Raw genomic sequence first — 10547 nt, forward strand, 5'->3', positions numbered from 1 at the left:
GGATGCTCAAGAACCTTGTGGAGAGGCAGACGTTGTGAAGAGTCCTTGACAAGCATCTGTGCATCATAAATGGGGAAGACAAGATAAAGAAAGTGAAGTAGAGCCAAAGCTCATTGATTAAACTGAAAAGTATGAACAATAATTACCTGGCTAATGAGATCTTTTGCAGCTGACGAGACAAAAGGTTTTGAAGGGAATTTTAGATCCACGTGGACAATCCTGCAGAAGTCAGAGCTTGGGTTAGTGTGTGAAGGTGGTGAAATGGAGGAGGAACAACCAAATAGAAGTATTCTAAATTAGAAGTCCGAGATAGGATCCTTTATTATGAGGTATTACAAGAAGATTATTGTAATCACAAGCAAAGTATATTGAAAGGGAGAAAGCCAGTTGCCTCACCTCACAGTGGTCATTTAGGCTCGAGAAAAGATCTTGCCCTATGCACCCGACATTCATCATATAGTCGGTGTGTATGCATTGTGAAGATTTTTATCTATTCTGATAAAGAATGTTGAGAAACAATAAAGGATAAAACCACACGTCCAGGGCAACATGGGCCCTGGATGAACAGGGGCGCCAAATTATAGGTTCGTGAGACGTCAAGCACAGGCCAACAATAAAATGACTCCTCAGGTAGGGAAACTTCTAAGTTGATTTTAATATAAGCTCCTGTTTGTTGGAAACATTATTTCTGGGCATTTGGTTGATCAAAATTGCTATGTTGTTTAATTTATTTATTCCCTTAATACAAGTACTTGAGTTATTCACAAGGAAGAAGGATAAAAAGATTTGTTCATAAAAAGAAAGCAGCAACATTACATGTGAAAGTTCTAAGCAGTAATTGTTAGATGTAATATATCTCTCGACTTGGGACATAAATCTTGGAAAAATGTTACTCTCTATTTTTGGTGATAGTGGACTTTTCGGATTTCTGCTTACATTTTTCCTACATGGTGGGGTTTTTCCACGTAAACATTGAGTTTGTTATTTGTTTGATTATTCAGTTTCTTTAATCCATGAAAACCCCAATAAAAGATAGCAACATTTACCTTCTATACGTGTCTGAGTGCTCTTTTGCTTCAAACGGGGGCACCCCATATAGAAACTCGTAGCACAGGACACCAAGACTCCAGATGTCCACATTTGCGTCATGCTCCACACTTTCAACTGCAAGTTTAACATTTGACCTTTCGTCATTAAGTAATAGCCACACAGAAAAAAATGGATATTCATGGTTATTTATCGTAACGAATTTGATACGTGTGAATGAATAATTCGTAAATGTAATATTCGACAATCAAAATCAAATAAGAAAGATAAGCATACCCATCTCCGGTGGAAGATAATCCAGTGTGCCACACATTGTTCGCCTGCGGTTAAATGTGTGAACTGACCAACCAAAATCTGCAATTTTGAGCTCACCCTGACAATTCAGAACAGAGACATATTGAGCAGAAAATCTATAGTACTTTCACTAAGAAACATTTCGACTAACAAGTAAATGCCGCTAAATACCTGTGCTCCAACCAAAAGGTTCTCTGGCTTAATATCTCTATGAATCACGTGCTTTCCATGACAGTAAATGAGTGCTCTAGCTAATGATGCAACATGCTGTTCACATCCCATAAAACAAATAATGACTTCTAGTCAGTCTTCCTATAAGCTCAAAAAAATGTCGTAAGAATATTAAAAAATAAAGATGCATAGATGAGTTTAAGGAGGAAGAGCACTGGAAACAGCGAGAGGACTTACAGTAGAAGCGCGTCTTTCGCTAAAATATTTACATTTTTGCAGCTCCTTATATAGTTCTCCCTTGGCAGCATACTCCAAAATTAAATAAACTCGTTTCTACAATTATTTTGTTACAGATAAGTCCAATGTAAAACTTTCCTCTTAACATATAAACCAAACAAACTCGAACACACCTGATCATAAAAATAACCATAGAGTCGTAGTATGTTAGGATGTCGAAGATGGCTCTGTATTTCGACTTCACGGCGTAGCTGATGCTCAACCTGGGACTGTTTCAGTTGGCTCTTGAACAACACCTTCAGCGCTACAATCTGATTACTCTGTTTGAAGGAAAAAAACAAAACATATCATTGAATGGCAAGGAGATTGAAGTTAAGCTTTAATGTCTTCTTTACCCACAATTAAAGTTAGCGCTACATAGGAGTTTTTAGGTGTAAAACTTGATAGACAAGGTTCGAAACGATGGTATGTTTGCATGATATGAACATTCATGTAAGTCTGTTTTCTTTAAATTTAATCGAGATCAATAAATCTTCTCTCTCTTTAAATCAGCTCTCGTCCTGTAAGCTTCAAATCAGACCTCTTTTTCAAAACACAGAAACACTATGTCGAAGAGTAAAAAATTTACACAATTCGAATGAGTGGAAAACACAGACCCGCTTTTCCCTTGCGAGGTAAACATGTCCAAACTTTCCTCTACCTAGAGGCTTTCCTATATCGAAGTCATTGAGATTCCACCTCTTCTTCTCTGCTGCTGTGCTTTCTGAAGATCTCTACAAAAAAAAAAGTGATTAAGTAGATAAAAAAGAGGAATTGAAATAATACCAAAAGTCAGAATCTACAAAGTACAATAACAGGAAGCCAAATGTGTACACTTCACTCCAAAATTTCAGTATTTTTTTTTTCTGTTTCTCTAACACGTGGAAAAATAAATAAACTATTATGAAACAATATTCTTGTCAGAAGAAAATGTCCGTCCAGAACCCTATCATGGAATTGGGATCTTGAGAAGTTGCCACCAATTTGAATTGATTGTCTTCAGTTTCCAATTTAAATTATACCATAACAACCAACGTCTAACATCATATCCCGATCCCCCAAAACTTAATTCCAATTATGAAATTAGATAGGGCATTATATAAAATTTACCTTTAATTTTTAAAACATTATAAAGAAATTGGGACAAAATGGAAAAAGAAAAACCCATATATATAAACTAAAAATCGCATTAATGATATTCTACATTCAAGAGAAAATCTAAATACGAAATAACAAAAACAACACAAAATCCGTAACTCTTCATTCATAATAATCAAGTTTATCAAAACAGGCACTATAATTGCAAGCAATTGCCAAAAAGAAATGTTCATTTCATTTTTACCATTTGTTCTTGTTGAGCCTCCGTTGCTATCGCCATTGGAAAGAGAAAAAACACACACTCACACAATTAGTATGTGTGCGTCGGTAGATAGAGACAGAGAGGGGTGAATAGCGAGAGGTTTATATGATTTGATTGTAAAGAATAGATAGAACTTTTTCTTGTCTTCATTTCTGCAACGGTCACATTTGATCTTTCAAATTTCACATCTGCATCGGAGCGTATGTAGTGGGCCCACAAATTTTTTCATTAAAAAACTTATATTATTTTAATAACTAGGGAGAGATATTCAGTCTATGTATTATATATGCTTTCGAAATTTATTAAGAGCTTATTTGTTACATATTTTAAACTAATTAAAATTAATATTTTGACCGTTATTTCATTATTTCAATCGTCATTTTTCAATTCTTCACTCACAGATATGACTCACTTTATCTCTGACGGTCAAAAAATCAATTGTCAAAATCCTTATCAAACAAGCACTAACTTTCTACCTATGAATTTGTTTTTAAAATTGTCACATTTATACTACGAAAAGCAATTATAGACAACCATTCAATATACTGACAAAAATCTTCAAAGTAAATAGCCTGTCATTTGAAATCGATGACTGTTTGTATGCATGACATTTAACATAGTAAGCAAGCATGAACATTGAACTTCATCATTTGCAAGANTCATTTGAAATCGATGACTGTTTGTATGCATGACATTTAACATAGTAAGCAAGCATGAACATTGAACTTCATCATTTGCAAGATCTATCCTATCGCAACGTGTTACAACATAACATAGCAAGTGCTTATAATTTCTAGACAATTATTTGAAACATCGGCAAAAATCGAAAAAAGTAAGTCGCTTGTGGGTTGATTCAAATCAACGACTTTATCTACATTATGTTTGGCAAAACTAGCAACGCTAATTATTTGAAACATTTGTTACAAAAAGATCGACATAGCAAGTGCGTATAATTTCTAGTCAACTATTTGAAACATCGACAAAGATCGAAACCTCGTTAAGTACTTGCAACATAACATAAATAAGTGCGTGTAATCTATATAATAGTCAGACGTCGTTAATCCATGTACTTGATGTTGGTTAAACTCGCTAAAAACACATTTGGTACACTCGGATTGGTCTGTCCAATCATGTTCACTACCACGACAAATTTACATAAGGTAGATTATCATCAAACTGTGACAAATACTAGAAAACTGAGAGACAAAATTACTAAATTATGTCCATTTCTAGACCGCGGTCATATATCTGAAGTCCTAAGGCTGGGAATATCCCACCCAGTTCATATTTACAATGCTTGATTGATTATTACAGCTGCAGAAAACAGAGTTACACAACAAATATCTTTTAACTTTTTACCTTTCTTTTTTTATCATCTACTTTTTACCTTTCTGCCAATTGCTCTACTCTATGGAATAAACAAACACATAAACGACAAGAGAAAAAGTGTTAGTGTGGGCTATTCTAGCTCGATAAATATCAGGACAGCCAAAACAAGTCGAAGTCCTTGCTATACAGCGAACGATCTTGAATCTCCAAATTTGCTACATGCCAATTTATGAGCTGCAATTGGATACATTTACATAAAAGCAGTGCCAAAGGAAAAATCCACCATTCACTTTCGTCCCTGTGTCCACAGAAACGAAAGAAGTCAATGAGAAAGTATATAATAGCCAAAAAATCAAATTTTACTACGAAAAGCTCAGAATTCGCCTCACATATTCCATGGCTGGAAGTAAGGAATTTTTTTGCTTGACTGTGAACTATAGTGAACATATCCGCAGACGAATGCAACACCCTGCGATATTGCCAATAAATACCAAGCAAGCAGTTAAAATTAAATTCAAGTCTTCTGCAAGTTAAAAATGAACAATCAAATAATTCACTCAAAGAACCTAGAAAAACATAAAGGATGCGCATCGTTATTAAAAGGAATGACATGATTCAACGAAAAATTTCTTATTAAGAAATGAGAAAAAAAAGGAAAATAAAATACAAGTAAAATAAAATGATCATCAAAAGTATCTTACGCACGTGTCATTGACAACTTAAAATAGTACTTACTACATTTAGAACTAAACTTGTCAACATGATACATTAACTTACAATATTTATCAGGGACGTGACATTCCACAAAGCATACAGGCGTGCAAGACCTGCTGACCGCCTTGGTCCATGACTAAATAAAGCATTGACTCCAGCAGGGAAGGGAAGTAAAATTCCAAGTGGCAAAATGGACAAAACAAGCAAGACATCTGTCAGGGAAAGTGAATACAGCTGCAGCAATGTGAGCAAGACTAGGCTAAAATCTCCAAGAAGCAGAATAGATACAACCAAACCAACGAGATCCTGCAGCACGAGATGGACAGCATGTTTAGGAAAGAAAAATATTAAACACGTACCTACAGTGGCTACCTAACCCGTGTAACCAAGAAAGGAATGTTCCAACACTTCTCTCTACTTTTTTCGGCTGTGGAAGAGAGGAGAAGGGAGAAATTACCTGGTGGCCAACAGGTTTAGAGTTGTGAATTAGAAAAGAGAGGGCAAAAAATATATCTCTTTTCTCTTCAAGCATCTTCAAATTGTTAACATCAACAATGCTGCCGTAAGCCTTGTGCCTTAAATTACCATCAGTGCTTCTCCAAGTTTGGCTCAGATATGTCTCTTCTCTCGTGAAAATATCAACGGTGCTGCTTCAAATAAACAGGTGTGAATAAAGATAAGAATTGTGGACAGAAACCTAGAAACATATGTTTCTTCTTAATATTTTAATTTCTATACAATTTGTTCACTTAAAAAGCCAAAAGAAAAAAGACTAATATCATGGGTGAGTGTGCATGCACAAAGAACGGTGACAAACACGCACATCCACCAAACTGATTCACTAATCTAAGCTGGTTCAAATAAATTCTATTTCCTTATCTCATTGTCTTTATAAGTAATGCGACTTAGTAAAGTAGCACCTAAAATGGAATCAAACTTGCACCTAAAATATGGAACAAAGAATGGTCACGAACGTGCACATCCACCAAACTGATTCACTTATTAAGCTGGTTCAACTATTCCTATTTCCTTCTCTCCCTGTATAAGTAATGCAACTTGGTAAACTTGCACCTAAAATATGGGATTCCATTTAAGACATAACATCTAACTTGAAAGGAAAGGAAAAAAAGAAGTGATAAATTTGTTTCTAGCCCAGATCAAAGCTTTCAAAATCAGATAAACATATATGTTTTTATACTTCATATAGTCTAAAAAGATCAGATCAATGTGTATGTCTGCATTGATGTTATCGAGAAACCATACCGCAAATGCTGTTCATTAGCTCCACTGAGACCTACTAAAGATGCAGAGTCCATTTCTTCTTCGACAGCATATACCAAAAGTCCATAATGACAATAACCACCATTCATAGCTTGAAACCAGGCAAGATCCACCCGCACATCATAAATCCTTAAAGCGGGATTTGCAAAAGTCTCGAGCCATTTAAGGACAGGGCGGAACCTTGCTCTAAGGCAACCACGATGTACCGAGCGTAATTGTGCATTCAAACCAGCCACAAAGCGAAACCATGTGGTAGGTGGCATAGACTGAAAGTAGAACTGTAAGTTAGTACAATTTTTATTATTCAAAGTACACAAAAGGAATGGCTTTTCCAAATTTTTCTTTCTTCCTCATCCAAATGTTGTACTTCTGTCTCTTAGCATCAAGTTACAAACCTGATTCATGAGGTTGGTGATGATTTTGTCATTATGGAGTGAGAAAGGAGTCATGTAACTTCCATCACCTCCGAACAATAGAGACATTGGAAATCTTTGACGTAGAGGAGGAGGGAGATTGCTTCTATTTTCATCACCGCCAAGAAAAAAGTCTATATATGCCAGCATTAAATCAGGTGTTGCCGCCACCTACAGTCATATATATTAATAACGATGAGCATGAAAAATTTTGAATTCTGTTTGAGTCATTATTCTTGCGGAGTGTTATGAAAAGGATTTTGAGAAGAGTCAAAATGAAAAGGCAGATAAATAAGTTTATATTGCAACTACCATATGACAAGCAGTTTTCAGGTGGTTAGAGTGAGGTAAATGTGCCCTAAGAAGCCAACAAAAGTAATGCTGATTTTTAAAAGCAACAAATATGTATAATAAAATATGTGGAGATGCAAGACTTCAAATATTATTTTTTCCGAGACCCAAGCATCAAATCATCAGAGAAACAATGAGACACGATCTAACGTGAACAACAAACTCATCCACCGCTTTGTTAGCTTTGTTCTTAACAACTCTTATTCTCCACCTGGCCACCTCCAAACAAGAAAAGGAAGAGGGATGAAGAGAAAGTAAAACTTGAACGATATCATAAAGATCATGGAAAATCTGATCTACTGACATTCATCATTTTTGACAAAAATCATATTGGAATTTTATAAATTACAGAAACATCAACGCATGATCTTTGGCCACAACAAATATGTGAACTTCTTCAATAAATTTGACACAAGCGTGTATAAAATGTTTCAACTAATTATAGTCCCCAGAAAGATTACCTTTAGTCCTTCGTACAGAGCTCGTGAACGGCAAGAACGTAAGCAAGCATGATCATATTCCGATCTCACGAATTCTCGAAGCCGTTGTAACTTCACTTTCCTTCTCCATTGTTGCCATGACCATGCAAGAGGATATGCAAGAATACAAAGAATACTATGCACTGATCCTTCCCACCATTGATATGCAGCAAGAGCATTGATCTCATCGACAAACATATTATATGCATCCTCATATCTGCCATTTAAGTATGTCATTTAGACTTTTGCCCCAAGTCTGCAATGTGTAATCGATAACGAGATACAAATAGAAAAGAAAAAAAAAATCCACCCCTCTGGGATGCCAAACGGGAAATGGGAACAGATCAAGAAGTTTACTGATTCATGATATAAGCAACTATTGCATATTATCAATCAACAAAATAAATAAGGGCTAAAAAAATATATAAAATAAATGAAACTTACACAATTTCTTTTATTTGTTCAGGAGGAGCATGAGGAAGAAGCCAAGGTTTACTAAATGTGTTTGGCCCCATAAAATACATCCTGTGCACGTGACTCTGAGATTCCTCAAATCTGTTAGTTTCCATTACCTGATTGTGGACAAGAAGTTGGCATTTTAATCTTTTTATTCTACAACAGCAAGGCAGAAGTACATGTTGCTATACTCGATAAAATTAACAATGCAGAGTTACTCAGAGGATACCTCATTAAGCGACTCCAGGAAAGGAAATGAGTGATCTATTTGGGAACCCTGTTGTGTAGGAGCAGGGCCAGGTAACTCATCAACCCCGATAAACTTCATCCTTGCAACACTAAGGACCAAAGCTAGCAAGATGAGAAGACCTAAAAGCAGAAGACCAAACCACCAGGGTCCTCCAAATGTGTATATCAACTCTTCAAGAGCTGTATAGCAATTTGGCATGTGATATCTCTCCGATGCGCACTTGTAAGGACAAGGTGTTTCCGTAATACCACCTGATAGGGGCAACCAGAAACTAGCAATAAACAAGGATTTCACAAGACAATGTTTAAATAGGATAGTGAGACCCTAACATCGAAGAGCGTAGAACTAGCCATACTGAGAGAATACATTAATAAATTGGTGAGACATAGCCCTTGTCTGGGCTCCATTTTAATGAAGTTTTGAGAAAAATGTATTTTGGAATACTAATTTTTGGAGAATGTTTGATTAATATGTAAGGAAAACAGGAAAAGTTTTAGGTGTACGCATAATATTATTTTATTGAAAAATGTGTAATTAAAAATGAAGAAAGAGAAAAAATGCATTAAATTAAAATGGAGCCCAAACAGGGGAATAATATGAAAGAACCTCAAAGACAAGACTAATATCTCAAAGAATGACTTAAAATTAGGGAAAGATCGCTGCATAAGCCACTTCAATGGAAATACCTCGGACATAAATGTAAACAGCACGACTGGGAAGTTCAGAGCTTGGGCATGGAAAACAGAGGGAGCTATCTGATCCTGTAACATTTTTATAAGTACCACTTGGACATTCCTGCAGAAATATATTACAAACTAGTAAATAAGGAAGCAGAATAGTTATGTAAAACATGTTATGCTCCATCGCCTGCGAAAATCTAGTTACTGAACTGAATAAACCTATTTGTTAAATATTAAAAATAAATTAGAATTATTAAATAAAAAAGACAAAAGAAAATTAATTCGTTAGTAAGCAAATATATCGAGACATACATTTTGAACTGAAAACAAAATCCTCCTCTCAAACATAGCAAAATCTAGGACAAAGGAGAAGGCTAGTTCAAGGAAGAAGCCTGGATTTCCGGTGAGTAATGAGAGCAACAATACTGGGAGAGAAGAAAGTATTCAGAAAAACTCAAATCAATGCACAATAAATTGTGAAATACCTTGCAAAATATTCCATAAAGACCCTTGGGACAAGCTTTCCCACTGACTGTTCCATTTTCTCCAGTGTAACCCTGAATGCCACCCAATCCACCCCTAGGGTAAAAGCAGAATCTTGTTTAATGAAAATGTTTACCATAAAATACTGATACATAGGAACAAATGCAAATAACGAGACCAAGAAAAATGACTCCACATAATACAAATCAGCTTTGGAGCCATGTTATCTTGAAATATCTGTTACTTTCTAGCAAAATTCTTGCTGATAACAAAGATCAGAAGGAATTTTTTAAGTTTGATCATCCAGGAATAAACAATTATCTGGAACTGAAAGGTGCAAAGAATACGAAGGCTATAATGATAGAAAATAATAAGACGCAGGTCATTATTAGAAAACATATTGTCAACTTCCACAGAGTATTGCATCCCGAATATTTGGTAAGCAACTATATCAGTTTGGGAACTATTTAATACTAACCCTGTATGAATGGTTCCATTTACACTAGCAATCTGCTGATACATGTCTCCAGTAGGAATGTCAGACCAGTGGAAATGAATCCTTCCACCACCACCACCTCCACCACCACTGGGACTTCCATGACCCCCGACACTTGACAAAATGCCAGATTCACTGAGAGTTAGAGCACGCAAAAACAACAAGACAGTTCCACCAGATCCACCTCCAGGTCCAATATTCCGACCATCCATGACCAAATTCTTCTTTTGGAGACCTTCCTTAAAACTGTCTCCATCAGTTCTAACTGAACCTTCAACTGATAAACTCATCAAGGGCTGCTCCCACGAACCCATCACTGCATGGTAAGTAAATATAGCGAGAAAATAAAGAAGAGGGTTAGTTACTCTGAATGACTGAAATATGGGAATCAAATGCATGTGAACAGAATGAGAATATGAAAATATCTGCAGTAGAAACTTTCACGAGATATTTGGCATAAACAGAGG

The 10547-nt window shown here is 35.8% G+C and overlaps 2 protein-coding genes across 3 annotated transcripts in view; both read right to left on the bottom strand.

The window, feature by feature from the left end:
• Nucleotides 1-6: 6 nt before the first annotated feature.
• Nucleotides 7-3292, bottom strand: LOC111382238 (serine/threonine-protein kinase Aurora-1-like; the record flags this gene model as incomplete). The annotated part of the gene is made up of 9 exons (XM_023006147.1): nt 3131-3292; nt 2406-2522; nt 1923-2069; nt 1750-1845; nt 1513-1608; nt 1324-1420; nt 1047-1164; nt 147-219; nt 7-56 (listed from the first exon to the last, which is right to left on the bottom strand). Coding segments are annotated over exons 1-9 (830 nt in total), but the record flags the coding sequence as incomplete, so codon positions are not given.
• Nucleotides 3293-4166: 874 nt separating this feature from the next.
• Nucleotides 4167-10547, bottom strand: part of LOC111382234 — an 18741-nt gene continuing 12360 nt past the window's right edge. The window contains exons 11-22 of one of the 2 annotated variants that reach the window (XM_023006141.1): nt 10063-10396; nt 9587-9680; nt 9108-9216; nt 8401-8672; nt 8160-8287; nt 7698-7932; nt 6868-7056; nt 6455-6738; nt 5649-5838; nt 5255-5497; nt 4867-4946; nt 4167-4775 (exon numbers count right to left, since the gene is read on the bottom strand). In XM_023006141.1, coding sequence (XP_022861909.1) covers nt 4628-4775; nt 4867-4946; nt 5255-5497; nt 5649-5838; nt 6455-6738; nt 6868-7056; nt 7698-7932; nt 8160-8287; nt 8401-8672; nt 9108-9216; nt 9587-9680; nt 10063-10396 — 2306 coding nt within the window. In that variant the 3' untranslated portion in view covers nt 4167-4627. Of the gene's footprint in view, nt 4776-4866; nt 4947-5254; nt 5498-5648; nt 5842-6454; nt 6739-6867; nt 7057-7697; nt 7933-8159; nt 8288-8400; nt 8673-9107; nt 9217-9586; nt 9681-10062; nt 10397-10547 lie in introns of both variants that reach the window. The other variant, XM_023006139.1, reaches the window with a different exon arrangement.

The sequence above is a fragment of the Olea europaea genome, unplaced genomic scaffold, assembly GCF_002742605.1.
Source record: "Olea europaea var. sylvestris unplaced genomic scaffold, O_europaea_v1 scaffold2451, whole genome shotgun sequence".
Taxonomy (NCBI): Eukaryota; Viridiplantae; Streptophyta; class Magnoliopsida; order Lamiales; family Oleaceae; genus Olea; species Olea europaea.